Source organism: Ips typographus, linkage group LG1 (assembly GCF_016097725.1).
Source record: "Ips typographus isolate SLU linkage group LG1, UJ_Ityp_2.0, whole genome shotgun sequence".
Lineage (NCBI taxonomy): Eukaryota > Metazoa > Arthropoda > Insecta > Coleoptera > Curculionidae > Ips > Ips typographus.
The window spans coordinates 28,272,405-28,296,210 of record NC_138422.1 but is presented as its reverse complement, the minus strand read 5'-3'; the positions used below and the strand labels follow the sequence as shown (position 1 = coordinate 28,296,210).

The 23,806-nt window shown below is 32.5% G+C and overlaps 4 protein-coding genes and 1 long non-coding RNA gene across 5 annotated transcripts in view; 2 read left to right on the top strand and 3 right to left on the bottom strand.

Moving 5' to 3' along the window:
• The window catches only part of LOC145725173 (neuropeptide SIFamide receptor-like), a 100,521-nt gene extending 77,160 nt beyond the window's left edge, over nucleotides 1-23,361 (top strand). Inside the window, exon 4 of the mRNA XM_081973811.1 lies at nucleotides 19,547-23,361. Coding sequence (XP_081829937.1) covers nucleotides 19,547-20,309 — 763 coding nt within the window. The 3' untranslated portion in view covers nucleotides 20,310-23,361. The remainder of the gene's footprint in view (nucleotides 1-19,546) is intronic.
• Nucleotides 2,018-2,904, bottom strand: LOC145725267 (uncharacterized). The gene is made up of 2 exons (XM_081973963.1): nucleotides 2,746-2,904; nucleotides 2,018-2,549 (listed from the first exon to the last, which is right to left on the bottom strand). The coding sequence occupies exons 1-2, from the start codon at nucleotides 2,755-2,757 to the stop codon at nucleotides 2,145-2,147; spliced, it is 417 nt and encodes a 138-aa protein (XP_081830089.1). The 5' UTR covers nucleotides 2,758-2,904; the 3' UTR covers nucleotides 2,018-2,144.
• On the bottom strand, nucleotides 5,899-6,657 carry LOC145725250 (uncharacterized). The gene is made up of 2 exons (XM_081973940.1): nucleotides 6,511-6,657; nucleotides 5,899-6,453 (listed from the first exon to the last, which is right to left on the bottom strand). Exons 1-2 carry the CDS (start codon nucleotides 6,520-6,522, stop codon nucleotides 5,962-5,964), a joined length of 504 nt encoding a protein of 167 aa, XP_081830066.1. The 5' UTR covers nucleotides 6,523-6,657; the 3' UTR covers nucleotides 5,899-5,961.
• Nucleotides 10,221-10,952, bottom strand: LOC145725242 (uncharacterized). Its single transcript, XM_081973927.1, has 2 exons — nucleotides 10,829-10,952; nucleotides 10,221-10,768 (listed from the first exon to the last, which is right to left on the bottom strand). Exons 1-2 carry the CDS (start codon nucleotides 10,838-10,840, stop codon nucleotides 10,274-10,276), a joined length of 507 nt encoding a protein of 168 aa, XP_081830053.1. The 5' UTR covers nucleotides 10,841-10,952; the 3' UTR covers nucleotides 10,221-10,273.
• On the top strand, nucleotides 15,117-16,936 carry LOC145725297 (uncharacterized). The gene is made up of 3 exons (XR_014177221.1): nucleotides 15,117-16,442; nucleotides 16,521-16,703; nucleotides 16,767-16,936. It is a non-coding gene; the product is annotated as an uncharacterized LOC145725297 (long non-coding RNA).
• Nucleotides 23,362-23,806: the final 445 nt, after the last annotated feature.

The window sequence follows — 23,806 nt, the reverse complement described above, 5'->3', positions numbered from 1 at the left end:
AAAAAGATAACATCTGTTTAAGCATTAATTTATTTGTATTTTACCAGATGTCCCAAAAAAGTGTGTCAGACAAAACTTTTTTTTTTCTAAATAGGTATGATAGTAAAATATATTACATAACATACAAAAAGGAACAAGCAAAGGTGCTTCATATAAAATAAGCAAGTTTTTCAAAATATTTTTAGTTGGATTGAGCAAGTTGACTTTACTTACTATGTTACCAAATTTGTAAAACTTTTCTATCGATGGTTATTCTTAAATCGATCAATTTCTTTCATCGTGGGACACCCAGTATACCCTAAACAGCTATACACAATGTTGCCAGGTCTACCGTTTTTGTGGTTCTTCTACCGCTTTCCTGTTTTTACTTTTGTATTCAATCTACTCTTTTTGAACAGGCAGTTCAAATTTTGACACCGCTTTTCTCCCTGATTGTACTAAATTTTGTAATGTTTTTTTAGGTTATTGGATAGGAAATTTAATAAAGATTCGAAAAATGTGCTTAAAACAGCATTTTTCTTATTTCAAGTGAGTTTTACCAGCGATTTTGTCCTTGACTGTCCTTTCAAACTATAGCCGCATTCGTTTTCACGCTCCATGGAGCGAGCAGAGCGTTTTTGACGTCACAATGACGTAATTTGACAATTGGCCAAATGATGGTTTTGCCAAATTACGTCATCGTGACGTCAAAAACGCTCTGCTCGCTCTATGGAGCTTGAAAACGAATGCGGCTTATGATTCTGGCAATTCAAACTTTGACACACTTTTATTTTTGACTGTACTAAATTTTGTAGGTTATTGAATAGGAAGTTTAATGAGGATTCCAAAAAAGTACTTAGAACTTGTAATTTTTCTCACTCCAAGTGGGTTTTATAGGCAATTTTATCCCTGATTACCTTTTCAAACTGTGTTTGACACTTTTCAAACCGTGTTGACGCTTTTCTACCCGACTGTACCAATTTTTGTAGACTTTTTTCGGGTTATTGAATAGGAAATCTAATGAGGATTCCAAAAATGTGCTTAAAACAGATTGTCATTTTCTGTGGGTCACGTGACTGCCTAAATTATCCTCTAAAACCAAATTTGTCTAAAATCTGCAAGAATTTAAGTTTAATACAGTTATCGAAACGAGAAGTGTTTCTTAAATTTATGACAGTTATTTTAACAATTATCACGTGACCGTTTAGCTAAATAGTGTACTAAAACCACGTGATAGTTGTCACTAACGTCAAACTGTGCTAAAAGGTGGAAAAGTCAAGGTTTAGAAAAGTTTTCTTGTAGTATTTGATATAAAACGTGTTTCTGAGATTTATGACAGATATTTTGACTTACTGTCACTGTTTGACTGTTATTGTCACGTGACTGCCTAGCTAAATTATCTTCTAAAACCACGTGATATCTGTCACGAATGTTTTGTATTTTTGAAGTATATGGCTTATACAGCAAATTGGCATTATTTTTCAATGTATATTAAAATTTTTCGCAATCATTTAAAAAACATCCTGTATAATAATGTAAAATAAATTTTGTTTTTCTTATCTAAATTGTTTATTTTTTGATATACCGTTATATATCTAACACTGGCTGTACAGCTGATATTATTATAGCCGCATTCGTTTTCAAGCTCCATAGAGCGAGCAGAGCGTTTTTGACGTCACGATGACGTAATTTGGCAAAACCGTAGATTGACCAATTGTCAAACTACGTCATTGTGACGTCTAAAAAGCTCTGCTCGCTCCATGGAGTCTGAAAACGAATGCGGCCTTTGAGTGAATATACCTAACATACTTATTTTTCTGTGACAGTTGCAACGTTACCACTATGCATGTTATAATTCACACATTTTAGAGAAAAAAAATGTCAGTAGTCATAATAAGGTTAGGTTTTTTGAACGCGCACTTATCTTTGTAAAGGACAATGAATTACATGGAAAAAATCAAAAATTTTGAGACTTTGCGTGTTAGTTATCATTCCATCAAGGGTAAAATTGCATTTGCGGTTATTTCAAAAACAGAAATCACAAAAACATATTTTAATTTAAAAAATCTATTTACTAAAGCATGCAACCTAACACAAATCTATAAAATAATCATAAATAAATAAATATCCACTAAACTACAACAAATCGCATAATTTAAGAAGTTTTACTGTTTGCGTTCTTCTTCAGCCTTCATCTTCTCTGATCTGTTAGTCTTAGTCTGCTGTCCTTTGTTGTCTTTGCTAGTTTGGACGTGCTTTCTCTCTTGCACCAACTTGCCACTGGCTCCACTTCGGGTACCACTGGGATTTTTACGGGGTGCTTCTTTCAAAGCTTCACGTGCTTTTGGTTCCTCCGTTTTTTTGGTGGATTTCGCCTCGACTTCGGACTTTCTTTTCTCCTCCACTGGTTTGGTGATTTCTGGCTTGGCCTGGTTGACTTTAAGGTCCTTTTGGGGGTGGAGGGGTACTTCTTTCACCGCGGGGGAGGTGTCCTTTTTCTCCTCTGGCTTTGCTGGAGCTTTGGGAACAACGGCGGCCAAAGTCAGGGTGACCAAGAGGGAGAAGATAACCTAAGTTCAAAAAGTTTTTATAAGAAGAGTGCGACTAAAATTTATTGATTTGCCCTAGTTACCAAATAAGGTTTATGGAAGATAATTAGGAGCTATTAAAAAGTGGAGATTAACTTGATCGATTTTTGGTGCTATAATTCAATTTCCCGAGATGTGTGATGTAGGGTGTGTAATTAATAGCTGCACTACTACTTACCAACTTATGCATTTTGGATTGATTGAGCTGTAAAACGATGATAACACAACAATAAACAAATGCTGAGTGTGTCTTAATTAGAAAACTATTTCAGAATATATACTAACAAATTGCAGCCCCTCTTTACTAGAATTTTAGGTACGCTTGACTTGGAATTTACCTTGGTGTTTAGGTTTTTTAATCAGTTCAGTTAAGGCCTCGGTTTTTGATCGACAAAAAATCTAGCGTTAAAATGTAAACACTTTTTATCGTATAATAATTGTTTTCAGGCCAATGGTTGATTAAACCGTGACCAATTGGATGCAGTAAGATGTAACAGACTCTGATTTAATTCACTATTGTTAATAACGCAATTATAAAGCGGGTATTGGTTCAATCAGGCGATCATACACGTAAAGTCCTTCTGAATACGTGAAAAAGCACTTTCTTGACAGTTTATTTGCTTTTTTCCCTCGTGACAAATGGAAGGCTTCTAACTAAAGTTTGCGATGAAAGTTTGGACGTTTGGGGATTTCGAAAGTTACTTCTAAATAAAGTCTTACGACGTCACTAGAAATATTATCCGATCAAAATTGTGAAACTGACAAAGTGCGTGTTGCGGAAATAACTAATTGAAGGCTAACAAAAAGTATTAAAGCATTATTGTGTGGTTAAGGGTATTTCACGTTGACATTTTAGTATTATCTAATATTTTAAAGTAAATATAACAAGTACAGTGTGTCTAAGAAGGGTTGCAAAAAAATTAGTTTATAAATTTTAATTCGCTAATGTAACAAAGGTAAAAATGATGAGTAGAATAAAAAGAAAAAACTAGAAAAGTATAAAGGGTGGTCCAGTTTTAAATGTCAATAATTCACTATTCGATAGCCAATCAAATGCTTCCTAAGCAAAAAAAACTGTCAAAGTTCAGTTAAAAAAATCCGTTTCTTGTCATAACTGTCAGACCTTACTTTTCTTGTTCAGTTTGAAAAAATAAGTAGGTTAGGTTAGGTTAGGTCATCCACTTCTTATAAAATTCTGATTTGAAACTTTCGTTTACGAGATAATTGAGTTATTACGTTCAAAGAACCAAAACCAACCCAACCCAACTTAAAAATTGTCTTGCAAACAGTGAAAATTAACTTAAGAGGCTTAAAAATTGTCTTTGTAACCAGTCTTCATAGTTTTCCGACAAATTGAAAGACATTAGTCTTGAAAATTGACTTGGAAACTGTGAAAATAGACTTGAGAGGCTTAAAAACTGTCTCCGCAGTCAGTCGTCATAGTTTTCAGATAAGTTGGAAAACTTTCACACAAAAAATTCACACATTTAAACTTTGAAAATGGACTTGTTGGTCACAAAAAGGTGACTCTGAACCAGTTTCATAATTTGAAAACACATTTCAATATTTTAGTCTTGAAAATAGTTGTAAATACAGGATATTGACATTAGATTCATGAAAATTGACTTGAAGACTAACTTTTCATTTTTTTTACTTTGCTTTTCATTTTCTTACAACTCTGGACAATTTTTAAGACTTCAAAACTGCTTTCAGATTGGAAAAACAATTTGTACATTATCTAAAGACTTTAAAATGCCATTTCAAGCTTTGTCACTATTTTAAATTGACTTTTACACACTTCAGTGTTAATAATTTGACCATTTCTTAAATATCTAGACATTTTTTATTGCTTTAAGGCTGATTTTAACCTGAAAAATAGAGTTTTTTACGCTCTTCTCGATCTTCACAAGGTTTTGACTTATCAGGCCTGAAAGCCAGTTTGTACACTGTCCATTAGTCTTGAAAACGTCATTTATTAAACGTCATTTATTTAATCGGTGCAACACATTTCTAAGCAATTCGGACTGTTTTTAGTATTTTAACACTGAAAAATCGAATTTAAAACTATTTATAACAGTGAATATAGTGAAAGTTAAGTTTCAAACACATTCAGTGATGAAAGTAAAAAATTTTGGCACTATATTAGTCTTGAACACTATTTTTTAGAATTAAAATAGTCCGAAAATTGAATTTCAACGGTTACCAGTGTTTCATTGAACTCTAGACTTGTTTTAATCCAAAAAATTGAGTTGTACACCAATTAAAGTTATGAAAATAGACTTTTAGATCTTTAATTTTAGTAAAGTCATTTCTACCCTTAATATCAACTTCTTCAGGAAAATGGCATAATGCATGTCCACTTACTTTTTGCTGGACTATCGAATGGTGAATTATTGACACTTAAAACTGGACCACCCTGTATAACAGGTTTAAGAAAGATATTGTAAAAGCTATCAAAAAGATACTAGGTAATGTAGTGTTTGTGGGTATTTAGGACGTAGTACCTAACCCATATTTGTTTACACTTTTAATTTTTGTCATCCATGTAGAACGTTTTTATATCATAATTTTATATGTGTAAAGGTTAATGCGAGAATTTTTAGTAAATTTGAAATACCAGCAGAAACACAAAATTAAGGTGTATTAAACAGGGTGTTCTTAAAAATATGCTATTTTCGTGAAACTGGAACACATTGGAATTTAGTTGAATATACCTAGTAACTAATATCATTTTGAGAATCTGTAACTTCATCAAGACAATTTTAGATCTGATCAATTTAAAAATAAATGACGATTAGAAGCCAAACAAAACAGTTTACAATACAATTTAAGATCGGTTAAAGAAAGTTTTAAACAACATCATCACAAGAACATATTATTTGATCACAAAACTGGTTTATCTTAATTCAAAAAAATAAATAAATAAAAAATGTTATACACTGCCTTTTACTATTATTGTCCTTTGTAACTTCTCATCTGCAGTTTTCTGTGAAATGAAAAACGTTAGTTAATGTCTTAGAAACAGTTTGTGCTATTAAAAGGATTTTCGTAGTAGTGCCTGGAAATAGTTATTATACGTCATAAAATTGACAATATTTACCGAATTGAGGAGTTGCAAAACTAATTTAACGATATTTTACAAAGATTTACTTTTCCTTATTATTTTTATTCTTTAAGGATATATGAAAGTACTGAAGGCACTTCACAGACACAAACATCTTTCAATTAAGGAATATTTTCTTCAAGTATCTAACTATTTTTATAAGTTAAAATTAGAAAATTTATTCTTATGTAGGTACTCTTCTTCATATTTCATTAAATCAAACCAAACTTTTTAAAAAATTATTTTATTAAACCCCAAAAAAAGAATTAGGAATTATATGAATCACAGAATTTAATGGACATGCACAAGAGGCAAAGATGCATGGGCGGCCACAACAGGGGCGGAATACACAACTGGGGCGGCATAAGCAATTGGAGAACCATGCACAATGGAAGCAGCTTGCAGCGATTTGGTCACTACGGGAGCGGACACCACAACTGGGGCGGCTTTCAATACTGGGGCGGCAACAACGGGGGCAGAGTAAGCAACTGGAGCAGCGTGGACAACTGGGGATGATGGGTGGACAATAGAGGTGGCCTGAACAGTTTTGCGCACTTCAGGAGCGGACACAGTCACTAAAGGGGCGGCGTGTACAACTGGGACAGAGTGGACCACTGGGGCAGAGTGGACAACTGGGGCAGAGTGTACAACTGGGGCGGCTTCGATGATGGTCTTAACTTGGGGTGGGTCGACGATGGTTTGAGCCTCAATGCTTCGGTGCACGATTTCGCTGCTTGGGATTACAGAGGCAGAGGCATAGGCCAAAGTGGCGACAACTACTACCTACAAATTTTAAATTAAAATTAAAAAAACATTATAAAATAAAGAAAAAATACTTACAAACTTAAACATGTTTAGGAGGTGATGATGGTTCGATGTATTACCAAATTATGATTTTGGAATTGTAGACCCTGAGTATTTATACTGGTTCACCGTAGAAAAAAATCAGTTCCTTCCTTGTTTATTACCGAACGTTGTAGACACACCCAATTTCAAACTTACTAATTGATATTTACATTTTCTGGTCTAACTCTAATGGAAGTAAGGTAAAATTAAAAAATATTAATTTTTCAACTTAAAGAAACAGTTATTAGGTTGTATTCATTTCCAGATGGAAATCTGTTTAAATTTGTCGAAAAACTCAAACCTTGAAAACTCAGTTTTTGATACCTAATTCTAGTACAAGTTTAGAAAAGTTTCAGGTACATCTTATCTAATACAGCAACTTTTTCATGAATACTTATTGGCAAATATTGCATCATCAAGGATTGGCTTGTTATGTTTTAAACACAATTAGATTTCAAATCTGTTGATCAATAACCTTTCCATTAATAAGTCAATAATGGAAATTATCATATCTTATTGCTGACCTTAACGAATACTTATTGTCAACCTAAATATTTTATTTACTCTACCAGTAAAATAGAATCCAATTCAATTCTAAGAACTGAATGGGTTTTTAATTAGGAAAAAAAATTAGCATGTGTGCATTTTTAATTTGACAGTATAAAACCTGAATGGGGTCTTAAAGTTTTACTAGAGCTATACCGTTATAATTGTTTGATATGCGTAATGTAAAAAAAACTAGTTTAACCTTACTCTTGCTTAATTATACCTTAAAAAATGTCGTCTGTAGTTCCGGATAAAAGAATATTAATTAATATTTAATGAGTTTTAATACTTTGATGATGAAAATTATTGAAATATTTTGTATATCAAAATATAGTTGCTGTATGTACATCAAATATCCAGAAGATTATAAAAAAATTTAGCGTTTACCAAAATCATAGTTTGATGTAAAAATTGTAAAATATGCAACTAGTCAATTCGGTTTAGCAATCACATTTTGTCTTTTTCGAATGACTTTTGACTACATTTTTGTTAAAATTTATCCAAATTATACAGGGTGGTCCAGTTTTAAGTGTCAATAATTCACCATTCAAAAAATAAGTTGACTTGCATTATGTAATTTTTCTGAAAAACGTTTCCTAAGATACAGCCCACCAAATTTCAATTTAAAAAATCGTTTTATAGTGTAAAGACTTGTGAGAGTCCAAATTTGTACTGAATAGTCTAAAAATTTGCTATTAACTACTAGGAATAGTCTCATAATTCGTTTTCTCATACTGCCTTCCTGGTAAAAACTAAAAACAGACCGGAAATCAAGACAAAGATGGTATTGTACATGAAACTCATTTTTTGCTACTAAAAATAATCTAAAAGTTGATTTCTAAGGTTAAAACTAACTTTACTAGGACTAAAGAAAGTCGAAAAGTCTATTTTCAGGACTTTAATTAGTGTACAACTCAATTTTCTGAAACAAGACTAGAAGCATTTGGTACCAACATTTTTTACTTTTATCACGGAAGAAACTTCTTTGTGGAAATAATCTTAAACTCGATTTTTCAGTCTTAAAAAGCACTAAAAACAGTCTGAATTTCTTAGAGATACTACAATTTATTGCACCTATGAGTGTAGAAATTTAATAGTAAAGAAGCTAAGCTTGAAATGACATTTTCAAGACTACGGATAGTGTACAAACTGGCTTTTAGGCCTGGTAAGTCAAAAGATAGTATTGAAGCATCTTAAAGCACTAAAAACAGTCTAGATTTTTAAGAAATACTTGAATTTTTAGCCCTGAGGTGTCTAGAAGTCGATTTAATAGTAAAAAAGCTTAGAATGATATTTTAAGTCTATGCAGAATGTAAAAATTGTTTTTTTAAGTTTGCTATGTCAATAACTTCGATTTTCCAAGCTGAAAGCAGTTTTTAAGCACTAAAAATAGTCCAGAATTCTAAGAAAATGAAAGGCAAAGTAAAAAATACGAAAAGTTAGTTTTCAAGAAAATTTTCATGGATCTAATGTCAATGTCCTGTATTTAAGACTATTTTCAAGTCTAAAATATTGAAATTTGTCTTCAAATTATGAAAACTTACTTCAAATGCAAATTTTACGTTTTTGATGTCACTTTTTGGTGTTTTCAAGTTAATTTTTAAGGTTTAAATGTGGTTTTTTATGTAAACAAGTCAATTTTGAATATTAAAGTCTCTTGATTTGTATTAAAACTGGTTACAAACAATTTTTAAGCTTCTGAAATAAATTCTTATCTTTTCTAAGTCAATTTTGAAAACTAAAGAATTTCAGTTTATTTTCAAACTATGAAAACTGGCTACAATAAAATTTTTTAAGCTTCTTAAGTCAATTTTTCGTTTCCAAGACAATTTTTAAGTTGGGTTGGGTTAATTTTGGGTCTTTGAACGTAATAACTGAATTACCTCGTAAACGAAGTTTCAAATTAGAATTGTATAAGAGATAATTAATTTTTCATCGTGAACAATAAAATTAAAAGAAACTGTAATTTTTGAAAAATATCCGAAGACGTAGAAAATAAGGCAAAACCATGAAAACTCTTCCTGTATCTACGCTTCTGGAGAATTTTGGCAAACGTCATTCATAATGAGTATTAATTTCTAGAGTGCTTGTTCCAAATTTGATTCAACGGTCTGACAGTTATGAAAAAAAAAAACGATTTTTTAAACTGAAATTTGAAGAACTGTATTTTCCTTAGGAAGCCTTTTTCAGAAAAATGACATAATGTATGTTAACTTATTTTTTGATGGGCTATCGAATGGTGAATTATTGACATTTAAAACTTGACCACCCTGTATAGGTACTTCTAGTTTCTTCTTAATTAATTATCATTGTTCTTCAAATATTGATCATTTTTGGACATCCGTGATTCTAATCCGAAAGTTATAAAATTACCGATAGCAAGTAGTAATTTGTCAAATCATTTATCATTCCATCATTTTCATTTTACACTTCCTGATCATGATTTAACTAGACTTAGGAACAACAAAATTTGAAAAACTTTTTGAAGACGTTTTTACTGCACTACAACACTAATAAAAGTATTGCGTAAAACGTTCTGAAGATGATCTTCAGTGCAGAAAACACAAAAAATGTGAAAATCAAAAAAAAAATAAGATTACCTTTAGAAAACAAACATAATAGTAACTTTTTGGACATTATTTACATAAAACAAAAAAAAAGAAAACTTTTGGATCTTTCAAAGATATATTTTACCAATCTACAGAAGTTAAAAGTGCAGGCGTAGAAATATTAAAGCATTTGGAAACAAAATTTCAGCCTCTCTGAAGGTTATACATATTAGGAAAATTGTATCCTAAACTTTTAACGGTAAGATAAATTTGTAAGTAATAAAAATAGAATCTAAAGAGCTACAATATTATTACTCACTTACTACAGTCCTGCTGCTGAATACTAGCCTGACTAAAATTTCCGTTGTAGTCTTAAGGCTACTTACTAGTTTATATTTAAAATTGTAGGCTTAAGTCCACCAAATTGTCATTCTAGCATATTTAGCAGGAAGAAAAGCACTGAAGTAATTTTTATTAAAGGTTCAAATTTTTGTCCAAAGAAATTAATTCTTCTCTAAGATATTAATTTTAAATTCACCTTTTTATGAAGTAAATTGGACACATTCTCTTATTATACATATTTTGGAATTGGGAAGTAAAAATGAGGAATTTAAAAAATATTTTATTAAACCTCAAAATTGAGGAAAAATTAATCACAGAATTTAGTGGACATGCACAAGAGGCAAAGATGCGTGGGCGGCCACAAGAGGAGCGGAATGCACATAGGGGGCGGCATAAGCAATTGGAGCACCATGCACGATGGAAGCAGCTTGCACCGATTTGGTCACTACGGGAGCGGACACCACAACTGGGGCGGCTTTCAACACTGGGGCGGCAACAACAGGGGCAGAGTAGGCGACTGGAGCAGAGTGGACCACTGCAGCAGGCGATGGGTGGACGATGGAAGTAGCCTGGACGGTTTTGCGTACTTCAGGAGCGGACACAGTCACTAAGGGAGCGGCGTGTACAACTGGGGCAGAGTGGACCACTGGGGCAGAGTGGACAACTGGGGCAGAGTGTACAACTGGGGCGGCTTCGATGATGGTCTTGACTTGGGGTGGGTCGACGATGGTTTGTGCCTCAATGCTCCTGTGGACAATTTCGCTGCTTGGGATTACAGAGGCAGAGGCATAGGCCAAAGTGGCGACAACTACAACCTAAAAAAATTGAAATAACAATTAATAAAAAACTAAAAAAACCAACTAAAAAGTACTTACAAACTTGAACATGTTTAGGAGTTAAGGTGATTCTTCGACGTATTGCCAAATTATGATTTTGAAATGGCGGACCCTGAGTATTTATACAGGTTTGTGGCAGCAAAAAAATAATACAGGTTCTTCCTTGTTTGAATGTTGATCGGTGCGGACGCGCCCAATTTTGACCTTGTCTCTTTGGTTTGCCTAAGCCATTTACTGATTTTTGTCTTTCGATAATTTAAAATTCAAAGTCATTCTGATCGACGATTTCTTCCTACATACCTTTAATGAGAGATAGCGGAACACAAAAGGTAAATTGCAATATCAGAACAATAACCTACCTAAAATTATTACCTTAAACTCGTTCGACACCTGTTTTATACAGTCAGTTGTTGGAAACAATTAACAATTCCCCATTACAGTATTTATAGATATATTTGGTATTTAACGAACGAATAATACCCATCATTATACTTGAGAACAAGACTGTATAGTATACCTTCTGTAGGACGATGTAAATCACAGAGAAAAGTGAGTAAAACATACTGCATTAACCCATGTATCTTCATTATTCTTTCTAGTAAAAAAATACGTCAATTAAATTCAATTTTCTCGGATTTACGATTCAATTCAAATTTAAACCATTTTTATGTTTGACCTAACCCAAAATTGACAGCACAGTTTCATATATCCGAGCAAGTTTGTAATTGAACTCGTGATTTACTTGCCACACCAACAATAAATATAATTTATCAGGATTCGCTATGTTAAATGTTAAATTTTGGGCGTAAATTTGATTTAAATTTACTACCTTACTAGGTAATTAAAACTTGACCCTCGCTATTGAGAAATAGAGGAGATACAAACAGATTTGAATTGGGACAAACGAATACTGTTTTAATAAATTCCGAAATATCCGTAAACAAGTTGCTAGAAAAAAGGCAGAAGTTGCTGGTTTACATGAGAAAATATTGCTTAATTTATAATTTATATCTACAAAAATTGAACAGAAAAAAGGAACATTTATTTACAATTTTAAAAATAACTAAAAATACTATGACGGGTATCAAAAAACAAGCAATTTAAAGTTGCTACTAAAAATTTCCCTTATAGCACTAGAAAAAATTTGGGAGGCTTAAAAACAACATAGTCAAAGAAAAAATACCATCTTGAAGATTATATTAATAAAATCGATTATTATTCAGATTCTAAAAGGTACGTTTTACTTAAATTTGGAGCAAAGTAGCACAAAATTGAAAAAAAACAACCTGAAACTTCTGACTCCCTGTATTTTCTTAGTGGAGCATTTTCCTTGCTATAATTCCTGCAAACATTAGTTCTTGTATTTTTTTTAAGTAAGCATCGTATACTTTCTTATCAAATATTTTACAAAACTATGTACAGTCAATAAAAGACGACATATGAAATAAAAACAATTACGGGATAGTTTGGAAACCTGTTCAAAAATTTAATTTCGACTTAATGAGAGAGCGCAAAAGACACTCAACAAAGCGGTGCATTCTTTGGGTAACAAATTCCTCTTCGGCCTTCTGACGAAGAATTTAATTACACCTTAAATTACAGAAGGCCCGAAGTTTCCTGCTGATTCTATTTGGATGCAGGTTTAAAAAGAACCCACTTTACAAAGTCGAAAAAAATTTGTACCATAAATTGCACCCTCATTAGAATATCCGATTCTAGGATTCGAGCTTCCGGTATTACTGGAAAGGAGTTGTTCTGAAAAAGGATTTTCTTATAATAACGTTTCATAATTTCAAAACAGGAGATTTATGGGCGCATCAAAAGACTTGTTGCCCATTTCTAAGCCCGTCAACCAAAAAAAGGTTAAATAATTCATTGTTCATCATAAAAGAAGCAATTTATCAGATACAATTTTTTCAGCGTATACCTTTTCTATATTTGGTCTTGGCCGGCCTCCGGAAAGGTCGATTCAGTATCTTTGAACTCAAGATTATTAATAATACCGTAAAATCTTTTGTAATGGATTTGAATTGCCTTGACTTCAATGTGGCGTACAGACGTCAGTTTTCTGCTTTTAAGAACGATTGCAAACAGCGATTCAGCTTTAAACGAACTGATAAAGAGATGCAGTGTAGTAGCGTATTGTGTTTGCTAAATCTTTTGTTTTCATTTCGTAGTTTCACAGTATTTATGGTTAGTTATGGTCCTGAGCTTCCAAAGCTCATCCTTCACAGAGTAAACAGAAATAGGTATACGTAATATTGGTACTTCAATCACAACCTTAATCAATCAATAATGATTGACCATTGATTGAAAGTACTTGTATTGAAGAGTTTTTAATGCACAGTTTGGAGTTTTTGAAATGTTCTAGAACTACCCACCCCATCATCTACCCCGTCGGTGTTGATTTAGTCCAGAATTATTGTTCTTTGTCTTTTCCTTTTTCCTACAATCCGGCCTAAAGCAAACCGAAAATTAGTATTCTCTGAAGAAGCTTGAAAACAGCAAAACTCTATTTTTCTGAATTCTTTTGAGTTCGATGGAAGTAAACCTTGAAAAGGCTTTTTGAATTGTTCAATTCAATTCTAAATTAATTTTCCTTTCATATTTGCCATTGATCTTCCATCTAAAGCACAAATGATCTTTTGTGGAAAGTTGTGAGTGCAAATATGTAAACTGCTCAGGAAACGATTTCAAAGCCATAATATACCTATGAGTTGTAGTTTATACAGGGTAGATCAGACAAATGCCAGTTATTTAAAAACATGCAAGGTAGGTTAAATTAGAGCAAAGTTTAATTCAATTTTAATTATTTCCTAATTTATTTGATGACGGAATTATAAATAAAATAAAAAAATGCCACTGAGAGGAATAATGTAAACTGTGAACAACACATAAACCATACATTTTTCACCCTAATTGAGGGAGGAGGAGAAGAGGAATTCTAGGACAACCATTCACTCATAGCATCAGTATAAAGCTACAGTAATCAGTTTTAATTTGGTATTTTAATATGAAATAATCTGTGAAATAGTCTAATTCTGGCATGTTTAAACCAGAGGGAAAAGATTAATAAATACTCTATGAAAAAAACAGAAAAAATTAATGGATATATGCAAAAAGACTTAAACCACCGCCCTCTGTACAAGAAAGCCAAGAAGGTGTATGCCAAAAATTCCAATATGGCCGAAATAGTAGTTGACAGTTTGCATTTGTTTGTATTGTGGAAATTGAGTTTTTCGATGATTAAATTAATTTTTAAGGTTTAAAGTCAAGACTTGGGATTACTTGCCAAAGTAATTTTTGTTTGCTATTATATATTGTTGTTTATATGTTTATTATTCTAGTGAAAGTGTAGTTTGTGTTCATTTTATTGTGTTATCACTATTGTTATTGTTCCTTCATTGTTCTATAATTTGTTGTTGGTTTTTTAACAAATTCTATTGCCTCTACAATATGCCGTCCACTTGTTGGTTGCCAAATTGTAAAAGCAATTTGGTGAAAGGCCCAAAAGTGTCAGTCTTTTACTTTCCAAAAGACCCTCCTCGAACCCTAGAGTGGTTGAAAGCTTTGAACTGGAATGATTTTATTCCAACACAATACTCAGTGGTAAGTACAATATGCTGTCTCATTCAGTAAACTTATTGCCTCTTACATACATAGGTATGTGAGTTACATTTTGAGGCCGCCTGCATTTTGAGAGCAACAAAGGTTTACTCTGAAGAAACAGGACAGCTTTTAGAAGTTCCATTGGCACATTTACATTTTAAAAGAAAGGTCTTGGTAATAATATAAAACCCATTTACCAGTTTTGCTTACCTAGCTTCAAGGATTTCAAAATTTTCTTTGATTGAGCAGTTTTCACATTAGTTTGTTATACTTTCCAGGACAAAGGGTTCTAACCAAACTTGCTTTGGCTGGACTTTATTGGGTATAAAAAGCCATATCTATACATATCTGGATCAGGAATGAAGCGTTCTTTGATTTTTCACTCACAACTTCTAATCAACTACACGAAAAAATATAAAAAAAACATATTTTCTACTGCATCTGTATAGGTTTGTGTACAAAACAAAAACCTCTAACGCCGCCATTAAAAGTGACATTCTAGGCTTTCTTGTACAGAGGGCGGTGCTTAAACTAAATTATTTTCCCCACAGCAAATACAAACGACATCTGTCAAAGTCACGTGTTCTGGAATGACATTTTAAGGTTTGGTTTGGTTTGCATTTTAAGTATTTTAAGTAAGAGTTAAGATGTAACTAAAAAGTTTTTTTCGGTGTAGGAAAATATCGTAATGGCAATCGAGTAATAGTCCTTTTCCAATAGAGTATAGAGTATGTTGTTTTTAATATTTGACAGTTGACAGATGATAACGGTCACATTTTACTATCTATCAGTTAGTCACTGATAACTGCTTTTTGGTTTTAAACTGGAATAATTCGTGATTTCGGTTGTATAAAATTGGTTTATCAGAAATAATCCGAAAATGGTTTATGACCTACCATAACGGCTTCACTAGTAGCAAATGGCATCATATGACGCGTTTGTTAATCACTGCAGGCTAATAAATCCCGCCACACATATTATGTAAGTCAAGGTGAAACCGCCAATTATTCGTGATAAACGGTGGCACTGTTATTGGTTAATGGATTCATTAATTTCTCCCAGACCGTTCCAATCCGATGTAATTTGTCCAAAACGTTTAAATGTGTTAGTTAATTATTTACCAGAGCTAAATGAAGAGTATACTTAAATAAGTGGCCAAATGTTTGAAGAAGTTACAAATAATTTGATCCATAAAATAGTTACATGAATTTCTAATCAATCGACTTATTAACACTAACTCCTTTATTCAAGTCTGCTTTTCAAATGCTAATCAGCGCTGCCTGTAAAACATCAGACATCGTAAATCCTTATTAGCAAACTCCTCAGAGGCCCTAAAAATCCTTTGACAATCCCTGTTGGGCTTAACCGAGCTCTAACGAGCATCGGACGAGTTAAATTGATAACAACGTTAACAGAATTAAGTGGAGTACGATGACTGTGGTGAATGAACTTGGCGCCTTCAGAGATGCTTACACTTTCGAATTTGCCCTTTTGTAACTTTGTTTAAAACTAGTTTAACTACGGTTTGGGTGGGCTGTTGGTTTAGGACCGGTTTTATTCAGTTTGAACCTTATTAGATTGTCTGCGTCCAAATTGACGACAAGAACATTATTGCTTTCATATTTGCAAAGCAAATATTTTTTGAAATTTAGTTAAAACGTCAGTAAATAAAAATCAGAATATAGAGAATAAAAACTACTTAATCTACTTAAATAAACTTAACTTGTTTTTAACTGCGATACTACGTGTGAGACTAGATAATGTGTGTGTGTTTCGGTAGTCAGTTTTGAAAATGCCACCTTCTTAATACACTTTACAACTATCAAGGGGCCCAGTGAAACATTCTGAAGGAACTAGAGTTTGTGGAACAGAAATGGATGCCTTTTCTAATAGAAAACACTGTCACAATGAAACAGCCCATATATTTACCTACTCACAAGCAGAGTTTTTACAAGAACACTACAAAAACCAAGTTTATTCAAGCCAGTGGTTCTCAAAGTAACATGGATATAGAGTAAAGGTGTATTTAGCAGAAGCTGACAAGGTGATTTACCTAATACTATAAAAAGGACTCTGGTAGAGGTATTAATAAGCTGCTAATACTAAATAGCTTATGTTTCAGGTACCTTTATTCGCCTAATCTGGAGTTTGCTTATCATACTTTGAAAGGATCCAAATTTAAAAAGTCCCATTATCAATTGCTCTAAAAGACTCTAAACAAAAGGTGTTTGAAGCTATGGTTGTAATGGTGTTGTCAAAATCCATATGCAGAGTGTTGAAAAAACAAATTTCTAATAAGTTTCAGGTAATATTAGAAAGATACAAGTTACTTAATACATAAATTTGATCAAATGCCATTATTTTGCAGAATTAGCCCTTATAAATTTTGCCGTATCTTCTCTGACTATAAGGCTAGAAACAGATGGTGCTACTGTTAAATACTTTTCCATCAGATAGTAGGTTAAATTACTATGTTAATTGTATTATTTACACATTATAAAATATACAAATAAAATCTTTAAAAAGTACACTCAAGTTTCTTTTTTATCTAAGAAGTCTAGTTTTCTTCATAAACAATCATAAAATTAGGTAATTTCTTTAACTGAGGTACCTACCTGCTCTTACAATAAATTGAACTGAAATTGAAAAAACATGTTAAATAAATCACACAACAAAACCAAATTGATATGTATTTAATGCTGGCTAAATTTACAAAAGGAAATAAATAAGCAATCTATATCACAAAACCAAGAAGCAAGTTCTTAAAACACCAACAATTCTGTTGTAAGTTAAAACACTGCTTTAGGATTTAATAGTCCCCAGGATACACACATTGCCTTTCCTTTCTTGCAAATTTTATGGAACAATTCTTCAAACGTTGGTATTGGGCTGTTAATGACTCGTTTGAATGCACCTATCTGTGATGTTCTTTCCAGATAATTTAAATTGAATGTGGTTGTTGTTCCCAAGCCAAAGTTTGATTTGAACTTTCCACCTTTGTTTACCACCAAATGTTGCAAGTTTGGTGAAGAAAAATCTTAAATTCTACGAAGGTCTCGCAATAACAACACTAATTAATAAACTTAAACAACCCTAAATTAAGTTTTTATTTCTTCTGTTTGTAGTTTTTGGTTTTTTTCAACTTTTTAAAATTCCTAACCTCAAAATGTTTAGCCGACTGTCAGTTGGGACTGTGCCCTATGTTGCCACATCTTCCACGAGCAGATGTGAACCTGGTGTATTGTTGGTTGCAGTAATAAACGGACCGATGAATGGGCCTGTCCCACAATTTTTTTTTATTTCATAACTACAAAGAGGGATTGAAAATATTATACCCGTATTTTTTTGTTTTCAAAAATATTAAGTCTAAATAGAAAAAAAATGATGATAAAAACTACATTAATCTCATGTTTAAAACGCCCACCGCCGGTGACGTACTACACTATCAACCAATCAGCGACAAGAAGTGAAACAGATGGAGTGCAACAGCCAATAAAATCGCCCAGAATTATGTACGTCACATGCGCGCCAAAACAGATCTTTTAAATTTATGGACAAATTCAAACTAATGTAGGAACATTTACGACCATAATTTTTTCTTCAAGAATATGAAAAATTAGTTTTTTGATCCTATTCTTTCGATTCCAGTCATTAAAACAAAAATGTATGTTATGTGGGATAGGCCCATTATACAGATTTCAAAAAAAAAAAAGCATTTATTGCATGCAAAACATGTGAGATTCTTAGAATGTTTTTTGTCAAAACAATATAGTTTTCTCATTTTCATTTATAATTGCTTAATGAAAGATACATATTGTGAGGTTTAAAGGAGGAATTTGTCAATACGGCAACGTCCAAACAGGTGATTAAAAAGATGGATAGCCTAGCTTGTAATAAACGACGTGCGTAAATTTCAATATGGCGGAGCACTTGATGACGTAACCGCCACGGGAAAAAAATGAACCATACGTTAGTTGCAGGTTGCAAGTAACTCGTTGGCCCATGTTATGGAAATTTCAGAATTTTCCATAAAAAATCATTGCTAAGAACAAGAACAATTGCAAACCAATGCTCCAAACAAAGATGGCAAAAAAGTTCAGTCACATGTGTCAATGTACCGAGCATCTGTGAAATTACGTCATATCGGATTTTTGTCAAACTTTTTGCCATCCTAGTCTAAAGCATGGGTTTGCAATTATTGTTCTCTATTCTGAAGAATGATTCTTTTGAGTTACGACTCTGGTAAACCTTTCAAATTTGACGAATTTTGAGTACTAAAGCTGATCTTTCATCGATACAGAAAGAGTAATTAAAAATATTTTGTTAAAGACAGATGATATCCGCAAATTCTACTGTTTGATGCAGCGTTGCCAAATTGCAGATGACATCTGTCATGCTATAATATTGCAAAATGTAGTTCACTTATGAATACCCGACTATACAGTTATAGGAATTTCAAAAGTATCCATAGAGATTCAATGGTAAGAAAAGAGCACTATTAATGAAGCTAGACAAATATGATGAAAAACTTTACAATAAGTGACATATGTGTCAGTCTGTCACAATGAATGAGTGTTGGTCACATGATCATTTTATCTTGATTTATCTTGATATTTTATAATGTTAACTGTCAAATTACGTCACAATAGGAAGAGATATAAACGTCACTTACAAAGTTTTTCGCCACCTTTCCCTCTTCACTGTATTTCCATTATTTATACATCACTGTCATTCATCCTTTACATTTTGTTTCTTGGCTGAACATTTTAAAAGCGAGTAGAATTGACAAGTTTCTTGCTCAAAATACGAAACTACACTGATTCAAACTTTCAAAGAACGTTCAAAACTTTCAAGTCAGAATGCATGATTTACCTAAAATTATCTTCGTCACGATTTTTTTTTTGAACGTTCAGCGAATAATTTGTCTTATTGTAGGACAGTTTAAAACGGCAAAGCGACGAAAGACAAAAATCCAATATTCAATTTAATCTTTCGTCGAGGTTGTGCTTCGTTCGCCACGACAGGTCCGCTTTATTAAATCTTTTGTATTTAGAATTTTTCGTAGTAAAACCGCGACCCACTGCCCTAAATACTACCAGCAGACGTTTCTAGTACAAATTTAGCTAATAAAACATCTTTTATTTCCAGATTTCTGGCTATTTGGTGGCCAATGAAATGCCAAATCACCAAAAGACGGGCGCGCATCTTGATTATGTTTATTTGGTGCGTCGCCCTCACAATAACTATCCCATGGTTGCTCATTTTTGACCTGGTGCTCATCTACAGCGACGTCCCCGACGTTAAGGTTTGCGTCGAAGTGTGGTCCAATCCGTTCCACGGCGCCCTCTTCTTCCTCACCGCTAATCTGCTCTTCTGCTACATCCTACCCATGATACTAATCACCATGTGCTACGTGCTGATCTACATCAAAGTCTGGAATCGACACATCCCAACCGACACCAAGGATGCTCAAATGGAACGTATGCAGCAAAAATCCAAAGTAAAAGTGATTAAAATGTTAATCGCTGTGGTAATTCTTTTTGTCATCTCCTGGTTGCCACTCTATGCTATTTTTGCTAGAATTAAACTAGGTGGGGAGACTAAGGCTTGGGAGGAAGAAATCCTGCCCATAGCCGCGCCCATCGCTCAATGGCTGGGTGCCTCCAATTCCTGCATTAACCCAATTCTCTACGCCTTCTTCAACAAAAAGTACCGTAAAGGCTTTGTAGCAATAATAAAAAGTAGAAAATGTTGCGGAAGGTTGAGGTACTACGAAACTGTGGCCATGATGTCCTCATCAACCAGCATGCGTAAATCCTCACACTTTTACAATAACAACTCCTCGAAAAAAGCCCCTGTACCAAACACGGACACGGCGGTTTCATACATTTCAAACAACACTGGAGTCTAAGGTTCTGGAAATGAACCCAAAGACTTTGTTGGTTTTTATCCGGTAAAACATTTTACCACCCACGAGTTTTGACTGCAGGTCCCTGGACTGAGATTTTTAAGAGGTATTTTAGGGTTTAGGGTTGTTTTAAGTAAGTGTAAGTGAAATGTATCGCGTAACGGTGGCAGAAAATAACAGAGAACATATTTTTTATTATAAAGCTGTCTATTTGTATAACCTCCTTGGAGCTTTTGGTGATTAGCTTTAAAAAAATTGACTACTTATATTATAATATGGAGTTTGATCTATTTTAGGATACCTTGCATCACCTGAGCGTGTCTTAAGAATACCGCAGTTTTGAGTTACGGTTTTGGTGTTGTAGCTGAAAACACTTTTTAGCGATTTTATAGGATTGAATTTCAAGTAATAATGACAAACTGCCTGTATTTATATCAGTTTTGAGGCGTTTTTGAGTACAATAATGCAATTTTTTAAAGTGATGATTGTCACGCTAGATTTAACACTTTTTAACAAATACAATAAAGGTTGGTTAACAATAATAATAATTTTACGGAAGGATGTCTAAAATTGCGTGTAAACACTGAAGGACAATCGTTAGTCCAGATTTTAAGCCAGTATACGATATAGGTTTACCCTTGGATACATATTAATAGTTATCACACTAGACTAATATAACAATAAGGTCCCAAGAATTGCTAAATGACTTTAATATGGTTGTACATAAAACAGTAGTTGTAACACAGGGTTGTAAAATGTTACATTTTTACATCTTCAAGACTATATTTACTAGAGTATCGTTAAGACTAGACGAAATAAGTTAGGAACTACTACGTTGTTCGAAATTTTATAAAATAAAGACCATAATAATAGAGTTAAGCCAGTTTAGGTTAGGTAATGTTAACTTCTTGTCCATTTGATGAAAGTGGATTATTTAAATTTTTATTTTTTGGGCTACAAAATTATTTTAATTCACTCACTAATTAAACTTATCAGTAAAACTTACAGGGACAAAGCCGAAAACAGAGCTAACAATTCACACAAAAAAACTTTCAGTTTCAGTTTCCTTAAAATGTTTAGTTGGTTTTTTCAGTAAAAACAACTTTTGAATTATAATCAAAAAGAAAGAAGAAGAAGCAGAAGAAAGGAATTCGGCAAAAATCAAAGTAAAACTATTTGTGAGATCTTAAAGATTTAAATTGCATTATTCCAATCTATTTTGAGTTTTAACTTTTTGTTTAGTACATATAAGTTGTCAGAGTATTTTTATTTTCTCTTTTTTTTTACTTTAATTTTCTAAAGAACATTTTGGTAGTATTCTTATTTTATACAATGAAAACGTCAGTGTTTTCAAGCTTTAAGTAGCTCACAGTTGCCTATCATATTTTATATTTGAGCAAACAAACCTGATGATGGTTTCTAAATGTCAAAACGACGAATTTTGAGTTTAATGGCTGTGGGGAAACACAACACTATTTTTAAAAATTTGGATAATAATAATAATAAACAATCTTTATTTCATTACGAAATGGGCTATCGACCGAAATATTCTGATTTAGGGCATGTTATTCTACTTGTTATTTTACCCTTAAATCTAAGGTTAAGTTAAGGGTGGTTCAGACTGTGACAATAGAAATGAAAAAAATCACAATCTGAATCACACTTAACTTGAACTTCACAATCTTTTTGAAATAAAATGAGAACAGTTTCTGATTTTCAAATTTTACTTTGTTCTCTTCCAGGTTCATATAGGAGACTACTTATGAAAACTGACATTAAAGGCAGGTTATTACAATTTTAGAAACAATTTTGAGAATCTGAAAAACAGTAAAATTTGTAAAAATTTATTAATTATTTAAAAATGTTATTTGACACGTTTTTGGTTCCTTTTGGTACAAAAAAACTTTAAAAAATATAATCATGTTCACACATTGGCAAACATCCAATTGTAAAGCACTTTTTAAAACAGTTTTCGAGTTTCACACTAATTGAATAAGGAGGGTTATACATTTCTAATTTCCTTTACTCTGCTTCTTTCCCAAGTTAATTACTAGGAATATTTAATTTGTTATTCTAGCAAAACAATTTAAAATAATTGTGTGAGTTTGGCAGAACCTGTAAGTTTATTTGATATTAATAAAACACACTGTAAATAACTAAATATGACAAGAAAACAAAAATATATACGAAATTGTATTTTTTAAGTATGAATTGCCTCTCACCTACATCGACTATACAGGGTGGGCAAGTGCAAAAAGTTCAAGCGGTTCTGCTAGAAAAACTTGAAAGATTTGCTAAATAACTATTTGACATAGTTTCATGTCAATAAGGTGACAGACAAATACACTCAAAATACTTGGTTTCTGTGAAAACAATTTTTTTTGTCATCTGATCTTATTAGCAAAACTCTCAATTTTCTATGCAGAATTTTTTTCTGAACTTATTGTGCACCTTGTTTAAAATAGGAATTACGTTTATTGCATAATTGTTATACAATTTATAAGGTAAGCCTCAAAAGTGAGACAATTGACTAGCTTCTCACCTTGTTTTAATACGTAAAACCTACATGAAGTGAAACGATATTTTCCTATTGTGAATGTTAACATTGCTAACACTATTAACATTGATTTGGCTGATTTACACAACCACATAACAATAATCTCAGCTTGTTTAGGTGTTACTGCTATAATGTATTTTAGTGTAGATGATCAATAATAAAACGTATATCAGTAGATAACTTGATAATAAAACCCGATATTACTGGCACTTTAGCGAAATAAGCAAATTTTAAACATTCTTCTGTGTTGATTCAAGCTTAAAAGTTGTTTTTGTAGCCAAAATAGATACAAAAACACAAATTAATGTTCCAAAGCAATGATCACAAATGGCAGAAATAAACACGAAGTGTGTATTGTGTGCTTTATAATACACACGGTTTGGTAGATTTGTATTTAATTAGAAATGTAGATAAAAATGAAGAAGATGGAGGACATGTGTGTGTAATTTTAATAAGGATGTAAAGGAAATTATTTATTAAAGACTTTATTGGAGTGATTTTTTGGGTTTTCTTTCTGCCTTCCTACAATTTCGATTAAAAAAAAATTGTTTTGTCAATAACAAGTAAAGTTTTTGTTTTTTGCCCATTCTGGTCAGAATAATGCCAAAATTTTCTTGCATACAAAACAAAATTAACCTGACCGATGGTGAATGACAATTCTTTATCTACAGACAAGAAATCCAGCTTTAATTGTAGGCAACCAGATTTACCTATATTTGTTTACATTGTATTTTCTACATTATCCTAGTAACTAATTTAAATACATTATGAGAATAGATTTTACCTTTTACTAGGAACAATTCTTTACATACAGAAAGGTTTACCAGGGCGGTTATTAAAACTATTTTTTATGATTTGTCTATAGGTGGCGCTGCATAAATGCAACATGATTCCTAAACTGACCTCTAATAACATGACGTCACTAACAACATCTGTCGTGACT